Below are 27124 nucleotides of genomic sequence, written 5' to 3' on the forward strand. Positions count from 1 at the left end.
GAAAGAACTTGTGACCCTTTCTGGTTTGGTATCATCCATAATCTTTATAAATGTACTCTCTATACCATTATCTAATTCATTGATGAAGGTATTGAACAGAACCAGACCCAGGACCAATCCTTTATATGGCCTTACAGCTTGACTGTGAAACACTGGGAACTGTTCTCTGGGAAGTTTTCTAAGCAGTTATGCACCAACATTATAGTAACTCCATCTAGGTCAAGGGTCGGCAACCAAAATAGCAAGACGGCCCATTTTTTTCAAAATCAGTAAAAAATGCAATATTTCAAGAACTGTAATGCATGTGAATACAAGACAGTTCTTAATAAATAGCATCAAACCATACTTTTTGTAGCTCCTATTTTAAGAACAGGGCACGCACGATGATTTGTAATCAGATACAAGTTTACTGCAGGACGTTCACAGACTTTTTACATATTCTGTTTCCTTACACTTTACATGTGTGATTTTGTAGCACTGTCTTCCTGACTTTCACTCCTGAATGTATTTTAATTATGCCAATTTTACTTCATGTTTAATTTCAGTTTTCTTTCTTAAAAATGCATGTTGCCTTTCACAGCAGGAATGCTGCAAGCTTCCTTTTCCTTTTCAAAATCAAGACTTTATTAGCAACACAATCAAAACACAGATACAGTATCATATACCACAATTCACTGCACATATTAAAGGGGGAGTTATCCAGTGTTTCAGGATCACATATTGTTTGCTATTTAGATATGAGTTAATTGTTGGGCTTTTAGGCATTCAGGCCGTATCTACACTTGGCCAAAATTTCGAAAGGGCCATGCTAATGGCCAAATCAGAGAATATTAGTGAGGCGCTGAAATGAATATTGAGTGCCTAATTGGCATGCTGCTGGCCCCGGCCTTTCAAAAGTGCCACTTTTCAATCGTGTGCAGCTCGTCTACACAGGGCCCTTTTCAAAAGCTGATAGGAATAAGGGGATTTCGAAGTTTGCAGGGTCCTTTCGAAAAGACCCCCCCATAGACTAGCTGCACACGATCGAAACGCGGCACTTTCGAAGTGCTGCGGCCGGTAGCATCCTAATGAGGCACTGAGTATTCATTTCAGCACCTCATTAGTATTCTCTGATTTGGCCATTAGCATGGCCCTTTTGAAATTTTGGCCAAGTGTAGACACAGCCTCACTGTTTATTGAAAATAATCAGGAGATATTTTTTTACTTTGCAGTTATAGCATTGGGAGCCACAAAGAAGTCCTTAAAGAGCTGCATGTGGCTTCAGAGCTGCAGGTTGCAGACCCCTGATCTAGGGTATATTTCTCTAGTTTGTAAATGAGGTCATGCAAGGCAATACCCTAAGTCATACTAAAGTCAAGATATACCAGATCTACCACTTTCCCCTATGAAAAAAACACAGGTTGGTTTGACACAATTTGTTGGTGACAAATCCATGGTGAATGATTACTTATAATCTTATTATATTCTAGGTGTTTGTAAATTGATTAATTATTTGCTCCATTACTTTTTCAGACACTGAAGTTAAGATGATGGCCTGTAATGCCTCAGGTTGTCCTTATTCCTCTTTTTGAACATTGACACTGTATTTCCCCTTTTCCAGTCCTCTGGAATCTCTCCCATCTTCCATGACTTTTCACTAATGGCTCACATATCACCTCAGTCAACTCCTTCAGTATTCTAGGATGTATATCATCAAGTCCTGGTGATTTGAAGATATCTAACTTGTCTAAGCAATTTCTAACATATTCTTTTCCTGTTTGAGCCTCAGACTGTACTTCTTTTTCACTGGTATTCACTGTTAGATGCCCAGTTACTAGTAAACTTGTTAGCCAAAATTGAAACAAAAAGTCATTTTTACATTTCCTGTTCTTTTAGTCCCTCAGTGAATAAAGGGTCTACTTTGTCCTCGGTCTACCTCTTGCTCCTAAAATATCTGTAGATTGTTTTCTTGTTACCCTTTATTTCTCTTGCTAGTTAAATCTCACTCTGAATCATGGCCTTTCTAATTTTATCTTACATGCTTGTGATGTTTGTATTCATCCTTTTTAATTTGACCTATTTTCCACTTTTTGTATGACTTGAGTTTCAAATCATTGAAGATCTCATGTTTAAGTGAGAGGGGTCTCTTGCCCTTCTTCATTTATTTCCTACATCATGGGATAGTTTGCTCTTGCTCAGAACTTTTGGAAACAGGCTGTGGGGGGAGAGATGCAAAGTGGGAAGGGAAGTGGGGAATAAGAGCTGGGAACTCAGTTGAAACAAAAGCTGCGGGGGGACAACAGCAGCAGCAGGGGCAGCAAATATGGGGAATAGGAACAAGGTGGGAAGGGAGGCAGGAACCTGTGATCAGGATAGAAATGAAGATGGAAAGGCAGGACGTGTGGGGGTGGGGGAAGAATAGGACTTGGGACATAGGAGAACATGCACAGGAGCTTTGGACAGAGCAGGATCGAAGAGGGGGCAGAAAGGGACAAGAAAAAAGCCACAGTGGAGGATAAGAATGAGGAAGCGACAGGTGTAGGAATTGAATGTCAGAGGTGGATGGGCAGGGTCTAGGGGAGGAACAGCTGGGAAGCTGGCAGAGGAGCAGAAGCCAATATGGAAAAGGTGGGCAGCAACTTGGGCAGAAGGGTCTGAGCCACTATCACACACCTCAGGTGGAGCTCTGACATAAAGAACCATTGGTTGGTCATTACTCCATATTAGCAACTCATACTCACTTCACCTGACACACACTTTTTATGCCGTGTGCCCAAAAAGTGGCATGCAGCGTATCACTGGAAAACTGTTAAATCGCTGATCATTAACTATTTCTGCATGATATCTGCATAGGGTTGAGCTATAGGTGTGTGTTAGAATTACCTTCTTCAAATGTGTCAGAATACATAGGCATGGTCTGCCCTAGACAATGGAATGTGTATTTACTTGTCTGACCCGCCTGGATATCAGGCAGAGACAGTGAAGCCACATTTACATGAAATATGAACAAATCCATCGGGAGAACAAGTAGACGGTATTGTTCGCATGACAATCTCAATTGGGTATGAAGACTGCATGCCCAGGAAACCTTCCTGTCTCTTGAAGCCACGTCAGTGAACTTTTGGAAGATATGAGTGGAGAGAAAAAGCATTTTAGCATTCATCACTTGAGGAATTAAAGGGGCCAGAGTGCTTGAAATCAGAGAATGTTGGATCCTTCAACCCAGGGAGTCACAGTCTCTGCGCACTGAATATAGGAGAGAAACCTGCTTAGGCAAAGATTGTAACTTGTGTATTTTACTTTTTTGTAACCTTTACTATTTTTATTCCTTATACTAGGTATCACTTATACATTTGATCTTTCATTTAGTAAATTTGTTTTACTTTTATTATAAATTAATTCGCTACTTTGAAACCCCAAACCAAACCCCAGTTAAATAAATAAATTAAATAAATAAAATAAAAAAACAAATGAGCTGCTCTTTTCTCTCTCTTCAAACCATCAACCAGCTTAAAAACTTCCAAGAGCACAACTGGAGAGGACTGGAACCTACTGGACAGATACTTTTGGAGAAATTCAGGATTTGGGAAGGTCTAGGGGGTCACCTTCAAAAATAATTGGGTGATGGAAGCCAGAGTGTGACCAGTCTGGCTGTTGGTTTAGGACTGTGAACCACAGAAGCATAGGATTTAAGGCCCCCAGTGTTGCAGGGCAGGTGGTGTGACAGTTGCTTACTGATCGGGGTTGAATCCCAGAGCATAGCGGTAGTTCATTATTCCTGAATTTCAGTCTTCCTGCACTGTCTAGCAAATAGCTGTGAATCTTCCTGGTAAGGCAAGCTCATATAGAAGATAACAGCCTTCTAATGCTACTAATAACTCAACTGGTGGCAGCCTGTGATAGGGATTTAAACTTTAAAGACACCAAACTTGCTGATGTCCCAGGCAGGGGTCAATATGGTTCTACATGTTAAAAAAAAATAATAATCAAAAGTTCTTTTTTTTTAAATGAGGAATTTATGCTTCATAGTCAAACACTCAGAAGTTAACAAATTGAAGAATTAGGAAGCAACCTTAATTCAGCCCCATTGTGTCTCTGCAATATGATGTAGTCCTTAATTACATGATCACGTTTCCCCCCACAGGGCCAGTGCTTCAGTCAGTGCACAGAACAGACGGTGGTCTATGAATGAATCAGGGTTATGTAGTGACTGAGACCTTTGCTTGTAAGATTCATGTCTCATTTGCTTCAGATGTAGAAGTGTGTGTGCTGTGTGTGTCTGGGACAGATAGGTTCAGGTCTATGCAAACTAAAGGCCCACCCCTCAGTTAAGGAGTAGGAACCACTAACCCCAGGCCACAAGTGAGCATAAGTCAGCAACGAGTGAGGTCAATTGTTGAAAAATCAGAGATCTAGAGGGGGATACCATTCAGATAACTCTGGACAGTGGTCACTGCTTGGAGGCTGTCAATAGGCAGACCGCAGATCAAATCCAGGCAACCAAATGGTTTTCAACAGACCCTGAAATATTTTTATTTACTTATTGTAATTATTGTTGCTTTTAAAAATTATTTTCTCTGGAGGCTGGACCTTGATTATACCTTGATCAAGATATCTGGACCTTGACAAAAATAATCAACGGACCCTGACTCTAAGGCATTTAGAGAGTCAATATGTAATGCCCAGAGGCAGGACTGAACAATGGAATAGAAATAGCCCCCCCCCACATCCAGTTGTTCCTTCTGGAGTGATGAGAGATGTCATCTTGGACAGCATGAGGAGGAGGTCTCATGACAAGAAAAGCGTGAACTATTTGAAGCATTTGGGATGGGTAGGTATAGGCCCATGCAAAACTAACATCCGTCCCTCTCAGCTAAGGGGCAGAGCCATTGAGTCCAGAACTCAGCTGAATACTGGGGACAACAAAAGAAAAAACAGGATTGGGCGTGTGGTCAAAAATTAATAGTGAGGGATCCAGAGGGAGACACCAAGCTCCAGCCAGTGCCCAATGCTCCTCGTAGGCATCTGGAGAGTAAGTGGACACTGCCCAGAGGATCTCTGCTTGGAGGCAGGATTGAACAAGGTATTGGAAACAGGCACCCACAGTCACAGGGCATCCCACCATCAAGAGTGGGCCTGGGACAAGAGGAGGATGACAAGGAAGTCGTTTGAATTGAAAGGTGAGTAGTTAATGAGATAGGGGACTGCGGGAAGACAAAGAAGGGTCGCATGGATAAGGCAGTGAAAAAAGTCACCTTGGAGAACTGGACTCTATCCTTACATCTGACACACAGTTCCTGTGTTATGATAGATGAGTGACTGTAATGGGGATTCAGTTCACCCGTGCCATGTTGCTTCACACCTACATCTAGGAAAATAGATCTTGCAGCACTGGGTCCCCCGTTTTCTCCAGCCAGGTTCCCCTTTAGTCTAATCCTTCCAGGGTTCCGAAGTCTAAAGAACCACTGTCCACGTGCCTTCCCTTGATAGCATTCTGCCCCAGCTTAGGGCTCTGCACCATTTTATCAGTGATTGAAACCCACGTCTTCTTCATACTATATTAGGCTGTTGCCCAGGAGCATATAATCAGCTATCCAAGTTTGCTCAGTCCCTCTCCATGTTTTCCTTCTTCCCAGGCAGCCTCTCTTTTAGCTTTGCTTGTATCTGGGTTTACCCTGGACCTTACCCTTCTCCCCAGTTACTTCACTGCCACTTAGTTTCCTTACTCTAGAGGAGGAGCTCAGTGTTTACTCTTGCTCTGCATGCCCTCCTTATCCATGACAATCTCTCTTATATCAGGCAGTGACTACACCTCCCTTCCCTATAGCCCCCTCCTGCTTTCAGCTTCCTAGGTTTATGGTGCTGACCTAGTCCTTTCCCCAGCTGGCCTTCACCATAAATAACTCTGGCTTTCTTTCTCACAGGTGATGCCACCTAATTGATGAGTCAGGCCCCCATTAACCCTCTCAGGGCTGGCATAGAATGCACAGCTCATCACATTCACATAAAACAAACTAAACAGTGATCACTGGGTGTTCCTTACTTTCTGGGTGCCCAGTTGCAGATGTTGGGGATTGATCTGCAAAGTGCTGACCCCTCACAGCTGCTATAGCTGAAGTCAGTGGAAGCTTTGAAAATACTAAGCACTCTGAAGGAGGAGACCCAAAGCTTCTGAAGTTGGACACCCCAAATTAGTTGATGCTACTGACAAATTCAACTTTAATCTCTGGGGTTTAGTTCCCCTGCTATAAACTGAGAATAATAATACCGGCTCACCCCCTGGGATTGTGAATATAAATTCATTAATATTTGTAAAGAACTGTGATATTATGAGGAGAACATAGAAAAGCCCATGAGTGAATTAAAAATTCTATATTAAATGGAGGATTTGTATAGAATGCAGCTAATAATTCATGGGACAAATCACTGAATGATGAGGACTCTGAATAAAAATACAAAGAAATGTTAGTTAGTTACCCATATTGGCTGTATCTACACTAGCTCCCAACTTCGAAGGGAGCGTGCTAAGTAGGGTGTCAGGAGATTACTAAAGAAGTGCTGCGGTGCACTTCATTCAAAATTTTAAGGAGTAAAGGGACTTTGAAGTAGCCTGGGCACTTTAAAGTACCTGTGAGTTAGCCGTGGCTACATGCAAGCCGGCACTTTGAAGTTTAACACTTCAGAGTTGCTGTGGGGGAAAATTAGCTTAATGAAGTGTTGCATATGCACCACAGCACTTCATTAATAATCTCCCGACACACTACTTACCATGCTCCAGTCGAAGCTGGGAGCTAGTGTAGACACAGCCATAGTGAACATTCTCAGTTCCATGTACTGAATGATGCAGCAGTCCTGTGGAAAAAATAGTATGTGATCATGTAACTAAAGATGATATTGTAATGCATACCCACAAGGGAGCTAGCTTAAGATTGTAGAAGCAATCTTAATTCTGGCATTTCCTGTCCTTTCAGTATTTTCAATCAACATTTCTTTAAGATTTTTGTAACAGTGATAGATGCTAACAAACAGGAGCTTTAAGCTTTCATTAAAACGATCTGAAATCCACAGATTTTTAGGGAGTAGCTTCTTGTGGGATTCCAAATACCTCCTGCAAAGCAGTCTTGAATATAAATCAAACTTTATACAAATTCATCTTATCCCTAATATTTAACCTCTATCTAAATTGATAAAAAAGTCTATTTGCAGTTTCTTTTATCTACCATCTGCCTTGTTCTGGTTGTCTAATCCAAAATTCCAAAATGCCTTCTAAAATCTTTGAAGTTCTGTAACTTTAATTAGTGTTTGTGGAAGTGTATGGTATGCATATATAATGCCTTTGAAATATGCACATAACTAGGATGACAAGCTAAAATGTCCTACTTTTGGTCAAATTATGCTGCAAAATTCTTCAAATATACGAGCAGTAGGCAGGTGCCACCTGTTTTAATTGGAGTTGCGAGGTCTCCCAGACCAGACATTATTGCCACAAATAGCATCCAGTCCAGAAGAACTGGCAACCCAAGTCTTAATGTTTGTTTTGAACAAGTGCAGTTTCACATTGAACAGCACTTCTATATAAAAGGTGTTGCTAGCCATTCACAGATAATGTCTTACAGTTTTTGAGGATATTGTGCCATTCTAAAAATCAGAAAAAACTCAATGTATTCCTTTAGTCCATGGGAGACAAATTTATCTTGTGAAGGAAAAATTGTACTACAACATCCTCTAGTGGCCATTTCTATTTTTCAGTCTTGTCTGTCAGCTCTTCCAGCCTCAGGTCCCAGCCTCCAGGGTCCTACTAGCCCTGCCATGGGCTCCACCAGCCTTCCAGGTGTCCTGTTGGCCCTGGTGTGGGCTCTGCCAGCCCTCCTGGGATCCTTCTGGCCCCCCAGGGTCACACTGGCCCTGGCACAGGTCCTGCTGCCCCTGTCACAAGCGCCCTGCAGCAACTTTCACTGCCCCCAGCCCGTCCAAGTCCTACCACCCACCTACTCTGATGGAGGGTCTGCTGGCTTTTGGGGTCCCACCACCCACTAGCCCTGCTGTGGGCTCTGCCAGCTGCTGACCCTGCCAGTTCCAGGGCCCCAATACCATCCCAGAGTTCTTCAGCTGCCTCCAGCTGTGAACCCAAATGGGGACCGTGAGGGTTGCCAGCTCTCCTGGACTGGACACCATTTGAAGCAATGGAGTCTGGTCTGGGAGAGTTAGCAACCCGATCTCAGCAGGTCTGAAGGGGAGAGATGCAGTTTAGCATCACCAACCCAAAAATAGTTTCAATACACCAGAAAATAAACTCCCATGCAACTGACAAAATAGTGGAGAATGAGACCTCTAGTGTAGATGTACTGCACCATTGAAAAAGATGGCTTTTTCTGGGTTTCAAATTAGAGAAAGCTGCCCCATTTTAAACCACATTTTGTACTGGGACAAGCCCTCAGTAAAATCACATTGCTGTGATGAATATCCTATAGCTCACTATTTTGTATTTTCCTAATACCTCATACCTTAAATGGTAAATTGTCCTGGCTTTCTATGTATTAGTTAAGGCCCATCTCCCTTCCCTGATAGGCTGTAGAATTACTTCTATTTCCCGTGATTCAGAGTGTTTACAACATGGATTTATGTGTTATCTAATCTATACTAAGGCACTTAAATTGCCTCATTTTCCATGAAATACCAAGAGTGGAGTGTGCTGAAGAGAGTGTATTTCCGTTGGAAGATGTGCTGCTTCAGGAGGAGGGGGAAATTTATGGAGTGTAATATAGAGTGAGGGTCAGTATTGTAATACTGCTGCTTCTTGGCTCTTTGTGATTACAGCATTTAACTGTGTTAACATGGCTTGGAAAGCAATGTGTCTCACAGTGCTAATGGAAACCTTTATCTCTTCTGCCTCTAAGCTGCTCATTTGTATTAATTTAACTGTCACAGACAAGTCCAAAGAGACACTGATAATGATGCAAGTAATACCACTCATACTCCAGTTCTGCAGTAAGTGGAACATGTGTGGAACCCTAAATCTGCTGCATGGAGTTATACACTAATAATGAACTAAAATCAAGCTTTTCAAATTCCAACAAAACTTTTGCTACAAAATTAAAGCAATAAAATGGGCTAACTTTGTCATTTATATGAATGTCATTGAGAATATTATACTAGAAAAGCACTGTAGGAGAGGGAACAATCCTGCACTGGTATTGTGACTGATGTTGCCAAAGGGTTTTTCTTTCTCTGGCTACGTCTACACGTGCACGCTACATCGAAATAGGCTATTTCGATGAATAACGTCTACACGTCCTCCAGGGCTGGCAACGTCGAGGTTCAACGTCGACGTTGGGCAGCACCACATCGAAATAGGCGCTGCGAGGGAACGTCTACAGGCCAAAGTAGCACACATCGAAATAAGGGTGCCAGGAACAGCTGCAGACAGGGTCACAGGGCGGACTAGCACTTCCGGGGCAACAGCTAGCCGCTCCCTTAAAGGGCCCCTCCCAGACACACGCAGCCTGCACAGCACGCGGTCTGCAGAGCCATAGGCATGCACACCTCGAGCGACGCAGGCATGAACCCCCAGCAGCAGCAGCAGCAGCAGCAGCAGCTAGAGGTCCACCCAGCCGCCCCTGTAGGAGCAGTGCTCGCCCTGCTCCATGCCATGCAGGAGGCAGCTGAGCACCTCCTTGCCACAGAGGAGGAGCTGCCCACAGGGGAGGAGGATGCAACCCCCAACCCTGCACCACCCCGGCCCCCCCCGCCTCATACGCCACTGGCTGTGGAGCTACCCCACCAGCACGGACTGCTGGGAGCAGCTGGTGCTCGGAGAGTGGGACGACGACGACTGCTGGCTCCAGAAGTTTCGCATGAGCCGGCAGACATTTCTGGAGCTATGCCAGTGGCTCACCCCCACACTGAGGCAGCAGGACACTGCTATGCGGTGTGCCCTCACTGTGGAGAAACGGGTCGGCATCACTGTCTGGAAGCTGGCCACTCCAGACAGCTACCGATCCGTGGGCCAGCAGTTTGGTGTCGGCAAGGCCACCATCGGGGCTGTCCTCATGGAGGTAAGAGGACCCACGGGGGGAGGGGGAGGCAGCCCTGGCAGGGGAGGGCCACACACACCCTGCACACGCCTCATGGGTGCTCTCCTATGTGCTTCCCCTGCAGGTCGTCCGTGCCATCAACGCCCTGCTCCTCCTCAGGCTCGTGAGGCTTCGGGACGCGGATGCTGCCATCACGGGCTTTGCCACCCTGAGCTTCCCCAGTTGCTTTGGGGCTCTGGATGGGACCCACATCCCCATCCGTGCCCCGGAGCACAGTGGAGGGCACTACTTAAACAGGAAGGGCTACCACTCAGTGGTCCTCCAGGCCTTGGTGGACAGCCGGGACCGTTTCCAGGACATTTATGTGGGCTGGCCTGGCAGCACCCACGACGCCTGGGTATTCCGGAACTCGGGCCTGTGCCGCCGGCTGGAGGCGGGGACCTACATCCCCCAGCGGGAGATCTCTGTGGGGGACACCACCATGCCCCTCTGCGTCATGGCAGATGTCGCATACCCCCTCCGGCCCTGGCTCATGCACCCTTACACGGGCCATCTGTCAGCCAGCCAGGAGCGCTTCAACCTGCACCTGAACCATGCGCGCCAGGTGGTAGAGTGCACATTTGGGCGCCTCAAAGGGCACTGGAGGTGTATCCTCACCTGCCTTGATGCAGGTCCCACCAACATCCCCCAGATTGTGGGCACGTGCAGCGCCCTCCACAACCTCGTGGAGAGCAAGGGGGAGGCCTTCTTTCAGGGCTGGACTGCGGAGGCCAGTAGGGCTGATGTGCAGCCACCCGCTGCCCCCAGTCGCCAGGTGGACCCCGAAGGGACCCGGGTCCGGGAGGCCCTGCGGGCCCAGTTCAACGAGGCCGCGGGGTGAACGCTGGCAGGCCCCCCACTGCACCCCCCCATCCTCCACAACACTCCCTGCCCCTACGCCCAGAGCACCCCCCCACACTTTTCTTGTAAATAAAAGCAGACATTTGTTCTTCAAATCAAGTATCTGTTGAACTCTTATTATTATCATCATCATCAAGACTAACTATTTACAGGCAAAATCAAGCTTATATATATATGTATTATAAATAAGGATAAGATGAAAGGGGAAGACAAGGAAGGGGAGAACTATGTACATGGGGGGGGCAAGGATCAGCCTAACAACAGGGGTCTCATACAAAAACTATTTACAAAATTACATTAAACTGGGGGAAATATATACAAAGGGGGGGGCCACGTCCTGGGCCCCACACCCCCTAATGTCCAGCGCTGGGGGTGGGCGGCCGCGACCCACGCCTCGGCCTCAGCCCTGGCCGGGGCTGGCTGGGGGCCGGGCGGACTGGTAGATATGGCCAGCAGGTGTCAGCTGGCCCCAGGTCCCCCTCAGCAGAAGGGCCCTCGGTGGCGGGTGGCGGTGCGACGGCGGACGGCGCAGCGGGTGGCGCAGCGGGTGGAGCAGGCAGGGCAGGCGCAGCGGCGGCTGGCGCTGCATGGGGGGCCAGGTAGTCGGCGATACGGTCAAAGGTCCGCATGAAGGCCCCCCATGCCTCCTGGCGCCAGGCCAGCGCCTGCTCCTGCAACTGGAGGCGGCGCTCCTCCACCCGCAGCCGCTGCTCGGCGACCTCCAGCTGCCGACGATGGATGGCCAGCAGCTGGGGGTCTGTCGCTGTCGGGTGGTGGTGCTGGGTCCGCCGTCTTCCCCGCCGTGGGGCTGGCCTGGAGTGATGGCCCCGGTGGGCTGTCCGGGACCACTGACACCTCGCCAGCGCTCTCCGGTCCTTCTGATGGTGCAGCTGCGGAACACAGGAGGCGGGGGAAGTAGAGTGGAGACAGCCGTTAGTGTGGGCCCCGAGCTGTGGCCCTTGTCCCCCCCACCCCTCTGCTGCTGGTTCCCCATCCCCGTCCCCGGGAGATGCTGCTGCTGCTGCTGATAGGTGTCCCACCCCCTCCCCCCGGGGGACTCTAGAGGTTCCGCTCCCCCCAGCCCCGGGGGTGGGGCATGGCACTGTCGTGCTGGGGGGCAGGGGCTGATGCACTCTTCTGAGGGACATGCCACTGCTGTCCTTGGGGCCATGGTCATATCTATTACCCCCGCCCCTCAACGCCGGGGGTGTGCACCGGGGGGGGTACATACCTGATGGTCCACTCCCACAGTCGGGGGACACCCGGTGGGCGGACGCCCGGCTGGAGCTCCGCAATGGGATGGCGATTCACAGGCCAGCATCGCTGGAGGAGGACTCCCCCTCCTCCTCCTCCTCCTCCAGTGCCCCGGGGGTGGGCTCCTGGGGGGGCCCCCGGGGTGCGGGGCTTGCCTCCGGGGCGGACTCCGCCTCCGGGGCCTGCTGGGGCTCGTCGGCCAAGGTATCAAGCGTGGCCGGAGGGGAGGAGGTGTGCCGGGGGCCCAGGATGTCCCTGAGCTCCTTGTAAAAGGGGCAAGTGACGGGGGCGGCCCCAGATTGGCTGGCCGCATCCCGGGCCCGGGTGTAACCCTGCCACAGCTCCTTCACTTTACTCCGGACATGATCCGGAGTGTGGGCAGGGTGACCCTGGGCGGCCAGGCCCTCGGCCAGCCGAGCAAACACATCCGCGTTCCGCCTCTTGCTCCCCATTACCTGGAGCACCTCCTCCTCACTCCAGAGCCCCAGCAGGTCCCGAAGCTCGGCCTCTGTCCAGGAGGGGCCCCGCTGCCACTTCCCCGACTGGCTGCTGGGCTGGGAGCCCTGGCTCCCCTTGGGGGGGGGGTCCCCTGGGGGCACTTGGGGGCCTGGGGGGTGGCCATCGCGGCGGATGGGGGTGTGTGGGCGCGGAGGAGCGTGCAGGCTAGCCATGTGGCAATGCTGCTGCCTGCACGGTCTCTCAGCTTCCTGCACAGGAAGGCAGGGGGCGGGGAGCTTTAAGGGGCTGCTGCACGTGGCCGCCATCGAGCTCAGGGGCTGGGCAGAGCGTCTCTCAGCCCCTCAGCTGATGGCCGCCATGGAGGACCCCGCTATTTTGATGTTGCAGGACGCGCAACGACTACACGTTCCCTACTTTGACATTGAATGTCGAAGTAGGGCGCTATTCCCATCCCCTCACGTGGTTAGCGACTTCGACGTCTCGCCGCTTAACGTCGATGTTAACTTCAAAATAGCGCCCAACACATGTAGCCGTGACGGGCGCTATTTCGAAGTTGGCACTGCTACTTCGAAGTAGCTGGCATGTGTAGACGCGGCCTCCGAGTTCTGTGTGTCATGCCATACGGGAGCTCAGTGCTCTGGAGGGTGGAAATAAGGAAACTAATTGTGACAGTTTGGATCACAGAAGTCCGCTCAGATCTTAGGCCAGAACTGATATTTTTCTGATCTGGGCCCAGCAACTTACCCTCACCCTTTTGCTAGAGTACTTCATTCCCAGGTTCCTTGATGTATATCCCCTTTGGATGGGGGAAGCCTCTGTCTATGCAGTGATACACTGCTGTTCCCCCAGCTGGTGGAGGGGAAGGAGGAGCAGTGGCCATGGTGATGCTGACAGCACTTCCTGCCCCCACCAGGCAGAGCCTGTGGACTGGATCCAGCTCTGGCTTGCCTGACTCCAGCCTGCAAAGCTCAGGGCTCCACTTGCCCCTTCTCACTATGGTCCGGATGCTAGGATGGATCCAGATCGTGAGCTGGGGTTTCCCCAACCCTGGCTAACAGGAAAAATAAAACCATTCATGGGTCATTGGTTTGAGTACTGAGCCATTAAGTTCCTAAAGTATCACTAATGGCCCTCATTAGCACATTTAAAATTAAAACCAGAATCACATTTCCTATTTCTAACTTCACATACAAGAGTGATATGTGGACAAAAATAGGATATATAGGTTTAATAAACTGTAACTTTAAATTGATGTTACATGATATAATTGCATAAAGTGTCTGAGTTAAGCATATTTATAAGTCATTTAATAAAGCCTGGAAGGCCCCATGAACAACTCATGTGAGAAGTTTGAAGTTTCAAAGGAGTAGCTGTTGGTCTGTTTTAGCAAAAGCCGTGGGGAGTCCTTTGACACTTCAATGACTAACAAAGGTATTTGGACATAAGCTTTCGTGGGCTGGAACCCACTTATCTGATGAAGTGGGTTCCAGACTACGAAAATTTATGCCCAAATACATTTGTTAGTCTTTAAAGGTGCCATGCAACTTCTTGTTGTTTTTAATCATCTGAGAGTAGTCATCTTTTTTAATTTTGTTCTGAGGGGTGTCATATTGCATATTACAGACCTATGATCAACATCGCAAAGCCACAATGCATCTTGATGCTATGCTAGATCAAAAATTATTTTGGCAGTCATAATTTCTCTCAAACTGAAGAAAATTAGGATGAAGGTTTCCAACTTGAAAAGCAGAAAACCCGGGACCCCCTCCCACTGCCCGATACAATCCTGCCACAATCCCCACCACCAGGCAGATCTGCAAGCCCACCAAGCAATAGCAAAGTATAGGATCTTCTAGAACAATGGTCCATATGCAAGCGCATATGCAGGAATTTCAGGGTGTGTGTGCTTTTTTTTGTAAATGTTGATTATCACTCCCCACAGTGGGCCCTGGAGTATATGAGGTGTCCAGGATACATAACTGGAGGGTGTAGGTGGTACAGAAGTTAGGGCAGGGTACTGGGGACGTGAAGGTACAGGAATCAGGGTTGGGGTGCATGAGGTCTTAGGGCAGGGGGTTGCAACGTGTGAGAGTGCAGAAGTTAGGGTAGGGAGCTGGGGATTTCAGGTGTTCAGAAGTAAGCGTTGGGACAAGTGAGGGGCCCAAAGCAGGGCATTGACGTTCATGAGGGGCTTATGGCAGGACACTGGGGTGGGAGAGGGCACAGTATGTGCATGGGTGGATGACCGTGGGACCAGGTAATCTTAGTTGGCTGCTGATTTTATATCAGGAGGTTTTTTTTGAAGAATTTATTTTAAAAAACTGTCTGATGATCCAAGCATTTAAGGCTAAAGCTGACTACTCAGATTGCACACGTAAAACATCTATGAAAGGACTTTTTTTAGAGATGTGATTTTAGAAGCTTCAGCCATGCATTAGTGAAATGTTTAAAGTAAATTTTAATGGAGGTCCTGTAGACATAATTGTAATGTGACAGGGCTTCTGGGCACAGCTAAGGAAATCAGTCTGGGCTATCTTTGCATAAAACCGGACCATTTACAGCCCCAGACTGGGATTTTCTTCCCACTAAGGCAAATCCAACCAGCCACAAAAGTACTTCTGCCAGCCCCATGGCCAGCCAGAAGCCACAAAAACAAACCCACAGATTTCCCAGCTGCTATACCAGCTCAGACCAACACCACCTTATGAGGTGAGAGGTTCTTAAAACCTATTTCACCAATACCACACAGATTCTCCCAGGCCCCAAAGGGTCCAGCCAGTCTCCGGTCAATATGTACTTGGATCTTACCCAAAACAACATGCTTGCCAGTCCTTCAGATCTAAAAATCTAAAGATTTATTGACAAAGAAGGAAAAACATGGTTAAAGAGAAAAATTGTTAAAGTGATACTTTACATATATCAATTACAGCTATCCATGCAGGCCAGCAATACTATATGCTAGTTCTTGAAAGTACAGACCATAAGCGGTATGATTCCAGGTTATGTAGTCTTAGTTACTGGAGAATTGAAGATCTGATAAGCTGAAGCCCGCATGCTGCAACATGAATTTCATTGGCAAATGAAAATTTAATGGAAAATGTAATGCAAAATTTCATTGGCAAATTAAATTTAATGTGGGTAAGTGTAAGGTAATGCAGATTGGGAAAAATAACCCCAATTATACATACAATATGATGGGGGCAAATTTAGCTGCAACAGATCAGGAAGGGGATCTTGGAGTTATAGTGGATAGTTCTCTGAAAACATCTACGCAGTGTGCAGTGGCAGTCAGTAAAGCAAACAGGATGTTAGGAATAATTAAAAAGGGATAGAAAATAAGACGAAGAATATCTTACTTTCCCTATATAAAACTATGGTACGCCCACATCTTGAGCACTGCGTGCAGATGTGGTCTCCTCACCTCAAAAAACGTATATTGGCGTTAGAAAAGGTTCAGAAAAGGGCAGCTAAAATGATTAAGGGTTTGGAACGGGTCCTACATGAGGAGAGGCTAGAGAGACTGGGATTTTTCAGTCTAGAAAAGAGGAGACTGAGGGGCGATATGATAGAGGTATATAAAATCATGAATAGTGTAGAGAAAATGAATACAGAAAAGTTATTTACTTGTTCCCATAATATAAGAACTAGAGGACACCAAATGAAATTAATGGGTAGCAGGTTCAAAACTAATAAAAGAAAGTTTTTCTTCACACAGCGCACAGTCAACCTGTGGAACTCCTTACCAGAGGACACTGTGAGGGCCAGGACTCTAACAGAGTTAAAAAAAGAGCTTGATAAATATTTGGAGGTTAGGTCCATAGATGGCTGTTAGCAAGGGGTAAGGTATGGTGCCTAGCCTTTTGTCGAAGGCGGGAGATGGATGGCAGGAGACAAATCGCTTGATCATTGTCTTCAGTTCACCTCCTGTGGGGCACCTGGCATTGGCTACTGTCGGCAGACAGGATACTGGGCTAGATGGACCTTTGGTCTGACCCTGTATAGCCGTTCTTATGTTCTTACGTAACATGGAACCTAGAAATAGGAACTGGATCCAAGACGGATGCTGCTAGGCCCATTTTATAGTTTTCTCCTTCACATCAAGTACTAGAGAGTCAGGATCACCTGACTCAAATAGTCTGCTGTGGCACTCTGCCATTGGTTGTTGAGCTTGCCAGCACACTCCAGACCATATACATAAGATGTGGAATGGATGTCTGGGCATTTGATTTTTGTCCCATTGCTTAGCCCAAAGTCACCTGATCCAAGTGGGCTCCTGTGGCCTGTCACCACTGGATACAACCCAGGAGAAAAGTCCCACTTTCCTGAGATGTTGAAGAGTAACAGAGAGATAGCCATTCATATCCTCTGAAAACAAAAAAGCAGTCCAGTAGCACTTTAAAGACTAACAAAATAATTTCTTAGGTGACGAGCTTTTGTGACACTGGACTGCTTTTTTGTTTTCCTGAGATGTGTATCGGTTGTCTGAGCCTTTGTTCCCTTGTTTATAGTCCATTTCATCCTGGCTGGGGCTGAGATCACACCTCCTATTGTGAATCTTGGCACTAACATTTCTAATGCAGCTGCAGAGCTAAAATCTACCACACAGACATATAAATAACATATACAGATTCAGGGCATCCTCAACTGTCATTGGACATGTCAGACGCCCTCTCCCCTGCCCCGGCACAATATCTGGTGCCAATAGGTACACTGGGCTCATAAAATGGCTTCCATATCCAATGTAAAATCCCGTGACATCACAATAGTACACAACTGTTTTTGTCAATAAATTCACTGTTGGCACATGCTTTTAATTATCACTTAATATTGCTTTCACAGGTTCTATGTTATAGTAACAGGTCTGACAAGCTGGAAGGGTTTTATTTTTAAGTTAACAGAGCCAGTTTCAGAAGAAGAGTCATGAGTCTGCAAGCAGCTGTTGTGTGAGCTGTCAGAAAGGATAAAGATAGGAAGTGGGAGAGGTTCAACTCTAAGACCCAGGAGAGGCATAGCTTCCCATTGCCTCTTATACCCACTGCCCATGGCTTCCCCCTTGCATACTGGCCTGCATTGTCACCCCCTCTGCACCCACTTAGAGCCAGGAGTGGGGCTGTAGCTCAGGGAGGGAGAATGTAAGAGGTCTGAGGTTGTTTGCACAGCTGAGTTTGGGCTCTTGCAGTCTCAGCTTTCACGGCCCTGGCAACCAGGGAAAAGGCCCTACCGCCATAGCTGGGTGGTGATCCTTCCCTACCCCCATAGGAGTTGGCTGTTGCCCAAGCTATAGTGTTTGCAGGGGCATATTTCATACCTTGGGGACATCTGATCTGGAAAGAGAACACATATAGACAAAATGGATGTTATCTATCTAACATCACACATTTCTTTATTCTTGCATGACTCAAAACCTCTCACATGCATGGTGCACTTGGTTGGTGGTGGCCAAACAGCTGCTGTATTTTCAACTGCTTTTTATGTGTTATATACAGAAGTAGAAGCAATGCAACAGCTTTAGCTGGAAACAAAATATTTGAACCTTAGCTGCACTATGATGTTATAAATCTTTAAACCCCCATTTAAAAACCCAACAGATTACTTTTCTTGCAACTATAGCAAAGCCATTAAAAAACTCCCAGCCAAGGTAGTCAGATACTGGACAGGTGGACCCTCCCTAGGTCACAACTTTTCACAGCTGGGGGGGGGGGGGGGGGGGGGCTTGCCTGCTAGAACAAGTGTGGGAAAAGCCTTATTTTCAGTTGTCCTCTTTCTGTTGCACACCTGCTGGCTTCAGCTCCTCACCTCCATCCACCCCGTGCCTCCCCCCAGCTTTAGCTAAGGAGAGGGGAAGGACACCACTTGCACCTCCCTTGCAGGGACTCCAAGACCGGGCAAACGACTTTGCAAGGCCGGAGCGTAGCTGGGCCTAACAGCACTTACCTAGAACCCCCACTAGAGCGCTCCCACTGAGGCCGGGAGTCCAGGCTTCACGGCTCGCCGAGAGACCCAAGGGAAACTACAACCTCCATAAGACACCGTCCTACACACGCTGCCGACGCGCAGCAGAACCAATCAGCTATGTCCGCGGTCCCAGGGACTGGCCAATGGGGCCGAGGCTGGTGGCGGTTGACGTTTAAACTCTCGAACCGAGGGCGCGAGCTGCTTGGTTGCTGTTCGGACTCAGCCGCGGGGCAGCTGAGCTGGGGGCCGTGGCTCGCGGACGCGTGGGCGCCGCCCTAGGTGGGTGAGGGCGGCTCGAGCGGTGAGTGTCCCGGGTGGGCGTGGCAGTAGCCGGGGCAGGGGCTGCTCTGGACTGGCTGCGGGGTGGGTCAGCGGCCGGGCCATCGAGGTATCCCAGGCAGCTTGGGGCTTCGGTGTCCCCCTTCCTGTGGGGCGGTGTGTGTGTGTGTGGCGGGGGGGGAGTTAGACAAGTCTCTGCCGCTGTCTCCCCCCGCGGGCACGGGGTGAGATGTGGATGCGGGTAAATGCTGCACTTCGCCGTGCGCAGGCACCCCCCCCTCCCGCCCCCAGCAGATTTCTGTGGGGAATCCCTGCCCCTCAGGGACGCGGCCGGAGCGCTTCGGCTCCAAGCGCCCCGCGGTGCTTCCTGCCCCGACTCCCTGATTTCATGCACCCCTGACCCACGACACAGGCAAAACGCCTCAAATGAGCATCTCTCTGGTCTGTCTGAATGATAAAATCAGAATTCTGCCGCGTCTGGGGGAGAGCCCCAGGGCTGCGCTGTCTCAGCCAACACTTGGTAGTAGTGGTTCATGTAGTTAGTACCCCAACAAGGGCTTCCCTGTCATTCCCCTCGTTCTCGCTCTCCTCAGGTTGCAGCTTTAATGTGAGTACTGCAGGAGTCCGTGATGCTTTGCGTGGCTGGCCCACCACCTGTCGTTCTAGCGTGGAAGTGCCAAGCAATCATAATCCAAAAAGGAGACTTGTGGCACCTCATAGAGGAACAGTCTTGGAACATAAGCTGTGGTGGGCAAAGACCCACTTTGTCATAATGTAGTTTCCTCATGACATGTGCAGTACAAAAAAGTGCAGTTATCCCTTGTTTTATACATGGGGAACTGAAGCATGTATAAAAAGAGAGAAGCAAGTGATTTGCCCAAGATGGGAAGTTCATGGTAGACAAGAGAACTGGGTCTGTGAAGTAAGTCCGAGGCTAGCACCCTATGCACTAGAGTTACCCTTTCTCTGTTGTTTTCTTGTGCTGTGTTTCAGGAGAGGTCACCATGTCACAGGAGTGGAATGAGTGGGAGCTGAGTAAAGAGAATGTGCAGCCCCTGAGACAGGGGCGAATCATGTCTACCCTGCAAGAAGTCTTGTCTCAGCAGGAGACTTCCAGCCATGCAGCTATTCAGCAGCAAAAACAGTGAGTAAAATATTGATCTATTTTCATCAGTGTTTCTGTACCTTCTGTTGAGTTTCCACCACTGTTCTTCTGCTACCTATACTCATCTTGTAGACAGACTAATCTGAATCTTAACTATGCACAGCAGCTTTAGTAGTTTCACACTAAAGCTGTCAAAGGCAATTTGCCTTCTATGCAATGTATAGATGAAAGGCTGAAGTTATATATTAGCCTGTTTGGAAAGAGCCCAGCTCTCCATTGATCACTGCTGCTGGTACAGTCCTTGAGGCTGTTGACAAGTTCTTCTGCCTCAGAGGCGTACTGTTCTCTAGCATACGTGTGGATCATGACATGTCTACTCAATTAGCTAAATCCAGCGCTGCCTTTGAAAAATTGATCACCTATGGAGTGACCACAGTATTAAACTCCATACCAAGGTGGCAGTTGTCCTGAATAAGAATGGCTCAGAGTCATGGACATTATATCACCGCCATCACTATCACAGCGATTTGTGCCAGGTGCGCTGTCTTAGGAAGATTGCCCATGTGAATTGGTGGGACAAAATTCCTAACACAGAGGTTCTTCATCTGTGTGGTATCATGGGCATGGAAGCAATGCTTATGAACAAACAGTTTTCCTGGGTTGGTCATGTTATGAGGATGGATGATACACAGATACTGAAGATGGTCTTCCATGGCCAGCTTACTCACGGGAAGCACTTTATTGGTGGTCAGTCTAAGCGCTATAAAGACATCTTAAAGTTCAACATACAGTCATGTGGCATATCTTTCCAATGATCTGAAAAATCTAGTTCAGGACAGGTTGTCCTGGTGGCAAACTATAGGCTCTTAATTGCTTTGAGAGTAAGTGTGTCCAGGAACTATAGGAAATGTATAGGATCCGAAAAGAACATAAAACACCAGCAATCAGCGTTTTTTTTGTTTTTTTTTTATGTGGCATGTTGATGTCCCTCTTTTTCTCTCCTCTGCTTTCCTCCTCGATAGTAATATTCTAAACTGACTCACTGAACAGGGAAGGCACAACTACGAGCATAATAATCCAGTGAGGGAGGTCTTCTTGTCAGGAAAAAATGTCTCCATATAATAAACCATCAAAGTGGTTTACCTGTCAGTTAATTGTCTTCCCTTCACTGATGACATCCCACGGCAGGGTTATAAGAATTCTCTGAAGTGGAACCATTGTGACTTGTGGGATAGTAACTTTTGGAAAAATGCACTGAGGCTGTTCCAATGCCTTCAAGAGGTGTTAATGTCAGAGCACTAGAAAACCTTGTGTCCAAGTTTGGTTTAAAAGTCTGTTTAGTTCTCTTGTTACCAGTGGGAGCAAGACTGGGGCCTACTATAGGAGAAATAAACAAGTTGGTCTCTGAAAAACTATTCACAGTGACATGAATAGTGGTGGTGACTTTTGTTTTCTACCTGGTTAACTATAACCGCAGCTCAGTAATTACAGAGGTAACATATCATATTGTATCTCTTCTAGAGAATTTGAATCAGAAATCCGCTTTTACTCTGGAGATGATCCGCTGGATGTCTGGGACAGGTAGGCTATCTTTAAAGTGGGACAGTAAAATCCTAATATTTGGAAATCGTAGATTTTCACCTTGTAGTGTTCACAAGAAGTAAATAAAGTATTTTTTTTGTTTTGTTAAGAGTCTAATGATGGAGGGGGGAAGGTGTACAAACTTGTTTTTGTTATAATTTATGGTCTATCTTTTCTCGGTACTATAAACTTAATTCTTTTTATGTCCTCCTAGTACACAGAAATTAAGCTGCCTCTTTTTCTACCATCTACAGATACATCAAATGGACAGAGCAAACATTCCCTCAAGGTGGAAAAGAGAGCAATCTCTCAGCAGTGCTGGAGAGAGCTGTAAAAGCACTGAATGAGCAGCAGAGATATTATAAAGACCCTCGCTATCTCAGTCTCTGGCTCAAATTTGTAAGCATATTTTAGATGTTATCTTAGGTACCTAAGATTTTTCTGAAGCTTTTGGGTGTGGCTGATCTGCTTTTCTTTGCAAAGTGCATTCTGTGACTCTCCTACTAGTGCAAATTTAGGATTAGTCCTCTTCTCTTTTGTCACCCACATGACAACTGTTCACAATATAGGATTCAAAGGTAGCTGTGTTAATGGAATCTTCAGAAATCTTCTATCATTCACTATGGGCAGATATTGTACCTAGATTTTTTTTTTCAAAACTTTTTTTTATTTGAAGAATGACATCTATCTTTAGACTGTTGCAGCTTGCTTCTCTGATCACCTACACAGAATAGAAGGTTAAAAGAATGCAGATTATGTGAAATCGACTCTAGTAAATAAAGAAAACAAACCAAAACAGTTGGGGTAAATGAAATGTCAGTTACTGTATCTTCCCCTAAATCTCAATTTTTTTTAAAGTTCCGATAATTTTCTTCTCTTTCTTATTGCTTTGTGGAAGGTTTTCACATGCAGAGGAAACTGACTAAATGGAAAGAACTCTTTTCTATGATCCCTTTTTTCTAGTCATTGTAAATGTCACTTGTAGGCAAAAATATATTTCAAAAACTGATTTTTTTTAAATGGCATGGGTGCATCATATGCAAAACCAGTCCACGGGAATTTCTAGATGGCTCACTTTCCACTGTATGTGCTCTGTATCTTGCTAAGAAGCAGCAGACCCTTTGAAATGCTTGCTGCTTCCCAGAACCAGATTCCCTCTGCCTAGTGCTCTGTCTTCTGTATCGTCCCTGTAGGGCAGTGGTTCCCAACCTTTTCAGTAACACAGCACACTTCAGTGAGACAATTCCACAGCACATCCACTTTTTTCAGCTGAATCGATTGCTCATAAATGTCATTTACTTACATTTACTATGGTTACAGTCTTACTAGAGAAGTTTGCATACAACAAGCTAAACAAGGATCATATGCATTAATGTTTCAGATCCACCACAGAATATACCATCTTAGACAGCGAGCACAGACTTTCCAAATCTGCTCAATGCCTTGCTACGAATGTGGGTAAATGAGTAACTGCCGAAAGCAGGCTCCCCTCCCCACCAGCCCATCGGAGCCAGGACGTGGCATTTAAACTACATTCAGCTCCCACAGGCTCCTGCCTTCCCTCCCTTGGCCCTTGCCACAGCAGGGGGTGGGCTCTTCGCCAGCTCCTTCAGGCTGTGAAGCAGCATTTCAGCTGCCTCCTATTTGGTTTTAGGAATAAGGGGCTTTTGAAGACTGGGGGGGGGGTCCTTTCAGAAGGCTCCCATCTACATGGGTGGTGCATAATTCGAAAGTGGTACTTTCCAATTGCTGTGGCTAGTATTATGCTAATGAGGTGCTGCATATTCATGAAAATGCCTCATTAGCATATCCCAAAGTGCCTTATTAGCATCCCCCTTTCAAAAGGCCGGGGCTAGTGTAGACATAGCCTAGGTGTTCTCTTGAATGCAAAGAGTTATATCTACCTATGGATTTGCTCCTGTGGGACTTGAAAACAACAGAAGCCTTGCAGATGGATCAAAAAGCATCTATAGAACCTGAGTCTGTTTGTTTGTTTTTTACTTCACTAAGTTAAAAAACAGATAAGTGAAACATCTGAGCTTTTGCAGGGAAACTACTGTAGTGAACCGCTGGATCTCTACAGTTATCTACACGGCCAGGAAATTGGCACATCATTGGCGTTATTCTACATCACGTGGGCTGAGGCCCTTGAAGCAAGAGGTAGTTATAAGAAAGCAGATTTAATATTCCAGGAAGGACTTCAGCGTAAGGCTGAGCCTCAGGACAAACTACAGTCCCATCACAGGTAAAACTTGCCCCTGAATGATGAGAATTGGAATTTTTTTTAATAGCTCTGAATAGGCAGCCTGCTTAATGAAATTCACAGCGACTTTTACATTTCTTCAGGCAGTTTCAGGCCCGTGTCTCTCGACAGACCTTGCTGGGACTTCAGTCAGATGAGGAGGAGGAGGTGGATCTTTCTGTTACAACTGAACCCCAAAGGAGCTCACTGGCAGAACTGAAAGGCAAGGGGAAGAAAAATGTAAAAGCCCCAATCAATCGAGTAGGAGATGCTCTTAAAGGTAAGTTTGTCTAGTATGTCCTCATGCTTATTGGAAAAATAGTAATCTTGTGATGTGAAAAATGCATCTGAGTATAGTATGCATGTATCTGACATTCGTAGCTGTGTTCCTACCATCATTCATATACAGCTTGTCTTCTCTTGCCGCCTAGCCCCAAACAGAGGCCGAAGTTTCCAGAATTCAGCATTTCAGCAGGTGTCAAATGGTCCAAATTTTGCTGTGTTTGATGAAAACGTAGCTTCAGTCTCTGTAGCTGAGCTTCCTAAACTTACACCGCAGCCATGGGCAGCTCTCCCAACAGGGAGGGCCAAGGAGAACGAACTGAAGGCAGGACCCTGGAACTCGGGCAGGGTAAGCAGTATCAAGGCTGGTTGGCTAGAAAAGGAGGGGAGTGGGAGGATGTGAAGAGTAGGTGATTTTTTTTTTTTCCCTTTCCCAGTCCCCCAGTCTTTGCTTTTTTAAAAAAGCAATCTATGTATCTATATGAAGTCAAACTTACTTGCCTCCTTTATTATTTAGTTTTATTGTAACTTGCATAACAATAAAACAAAAGCCTCAACCTAAGCTTTGTTCTAGAACTTCCTGCAAAACTTCCCCATCTTTACTTACAGCCCTTTCATGCCACTGATTTTTATAACCTCCCCTTACAGCTCTGAAATCAGCAGACTTGTTGCTAGATCTAATTCTTGTAAGACAGGATATGAGGTCTCTCTTTGTTGCATCTTCTATTATGGAGCTAGACTGGGATGGAATGAAAACCGAATCTGGCCCAGGGTGTGGGGTATGAAAAGCAATTGTGGGGAGAGAGTGTGTACGTACACCCACCCACATGACCAAACAAAATAAAAATTTATGAGATGACAGAAAAGCAGAAGATTTATTAATTGCAGCAACATTGGCTTAGTATAGCACAATCTGTGGAACAGCTTGATGGTGCATTGTGCTGCCTTATGTACATGGAAAGGTGTTCAGTAATGTTCCATCGGTCTGATATATGGAGAAGTGAGTAGGGACAGTGAAGGTGATAGATCAAAAGAATCAGGAAGGTATTGGAGAGAAGTTGCATCGAGGCAGTACTCTAGCAACGTAAGGAGTCTTGCAGACAGGGAAAGGTGTGGGGAGAGGGAGTTGTGCTTCAGGCTGCTCTTCTGAGAAAAGAAGCATTTTAGTTTCAGATGTTAGCTGAAATTAAGTCAAAAGCTTGTCAGGGCAGATGAGATAATAGATGTCGAAGAGACAAAGGGCAGTATCAAATGCAACCACCTGAGTATCGGAGTGAAAGTAGTTGGAAATCAAAGAACTGAGAAGGGAAAAAGGTCAGACATCAAAGTCTGGGAAGAGAAGAACAAGTCATGCTGAGGGGTGGGCCACAAGAAACAACTCTTTACGCTGCTAACATTGGGTTTCTGTTCCCTCAGCGTCCTTGCAGTAAGATGAACGCTGGTGTAGAGTTGCCTTGCATGTTGCCCAGTTTTACTCCATATGTGGAAGAGTCTGCACAGCAGCAAGTCATGTGAGTTTCTGTCTCTTCAGAAGGCTTGTAGTGGGAACTGGCAGGGTTGGGGAGAAGGATGTGGCTGCCTTGAACTTTCAAAGTCTACTTCACATTCTATGGCCCAGTTTTCAGTGTGGTGGGTAGGGAGTAGCCCAAGTGTGATCCAGGTTTGTAGTTCTGTTTCTTAGTGCTCTTTTGGAACTTAAGAGTTGGCTTAAAAGGGGGTTTTGTTTTGAAAACAACTTGCAGAAAGTTTTCCATGGCAAGTCTGAAAGACCATATTACATGACTTGAACCTAGTTTCCTCTTTGTGCCTTGCTCACCAAAAATGCCTGTAAATTCCTCTGATTTTACTGTTTCATACCACAGGAGAAAAATGTTGAGGTTGATTACCTCATTTCTCAAGACGGTGATTGCTTAGTGCAAGATAGGCTTACCATAGCTACCACCAAAGTGTGTGGAATATTCTTATTTGATTGTTCATAAAACAAAAGCAAGAACATCAAGGGCTTGGGTGTGGCACAGACATTCCTTAACTTGAAGGACTTGTCCGCATGGTCTGAACTGTGTAATATTGTTCTGTATATTGTTCATAGAATCTAGGTCAGGTCCTGGAACGAGTTGTATCCAAAAGTGTATCAATCCAGAAGCATGTTTATAACTAGGAAAGGTCCTGTCCATGCTAAAAATATAAACATACCTTCCCTGTTGTGGGAATCACCTGGTTTTCTATACAGTAAATTCTTTTATTTCTGGCAAACCCGGGACCGGGAGGTTGCCAGATATTCAAATACTCCTGGATAATAGAGAGGTATGCCTCGCAATATATGACACTAAAGAAAAACAAGATTAGATGTTAAGAGACAAAAATGTATGCAGAATACTTTATTTACCTGCAGCAGTAGTACTGTACACTGCAAACTTATACTGTGTTCGCTGTATTTAGTTGTATTTACTTTCACTATACTGTATTTAAGGAAAATATAACTAAAATTTACTTATGGCTAAAATGCCGGTTATTTGAGTGTTCTGGGTGATAGAATGCTAGATATGAAAGAGTTCATTGTAGTTGGGTTACCTAACATGATTGTTTCCAATGGTATAGATTGAAATTTTGCAGTTTATTCACAGTGTGGCTGTCTGTACACTTAGGGCATGTCTATACTTAACAGAAGATTGATGCACTGGTGGTCAATCTTTCGGGGTTCTATTTAGTGCACTCAGTTGAGCCACACTAAATTGAACTATGAGGGTGCCACTGTTGATATCAGTACTCCTCTCAGTCACAAGGAGTAAGGCAAGTCACAGGGTAGAGTTTCTCCCATTGACCTCCTGCTGTGGGGGCGGTGGCAAAAATTGATTCAAGATACATTGATTCCAGCTACGCAATTCTCCTAGCTGGAGTTGCGTATTTTAATTTGTCAGACCAGCTCCCCCTCCTTCCCCCCCCCCCCCCATGTAGACATGGCCTTATTTTTCGAGGGAATTGGGAAATATTTGTAATATGATTCCACCTAAATTAGGTTGATAAGCGGTTTGCCCAGTCAATTTGGATGCACGT

General features: G+C 46.5%; 1 protein-coding gene across 6 annotated transcripts in view; it reads left to right on the forward strand.

The window, feature by feature from the left end:
- The window catches only part of BUB1B (BUB1 mitotic checkpoint serine/threonine kinase B), a 223788-nt gene that overhangs the window by 160973 nt on the left and 35691 nt on the right, over positions 1–27124 (forward strand). For all 6 annotated transcript variants that reach the window (XR_012645942.1, XM_074996970.1, XM_074996968.1 and 3 more), the window contains 7 exons: positions 19854–20004; positions 21487–21546; positions 21801–21945; positions 23595–23791; positions 23893–24068; positions 24220–24419; positions 25487–25581. Coding sequence is in view for 5 of the 6 variants with exons in the window: in XM_074996970.1 (XP_074853071.1) it covers positions 19865–20004; positions 21487–21546; positions 21801–21945; positions 23595–23791; positions 23893–24068; positions 24220–24419; positions 25487–25581 (1013 nt within the window). In the remaining variant the exon portion in view is untranslated. The remainder of the gene's footprint in view (positions 1–19853; positions 20005–21486; positions 21547–21800; positions 21946–23594; positions 23792–23892; positions 24069–24219; positions 24420–25486; positions 25582–27124) is intronic.

This window comes from Carettochelys insculpta, chromosome 6 (assembly GCF_033958435.1).
Source record: "Carettochelys insculpta isolate YL-2023 chromosome 6, ASM3395843v1, whole genome shotgun sequence".
NCBI classification, from domain to species: domain Eukaryota; kingdom Metazoa; phylum Chordata; order Testudines; family Carettochelyidae; genus Carettochelys; species Carettochelys insculpta.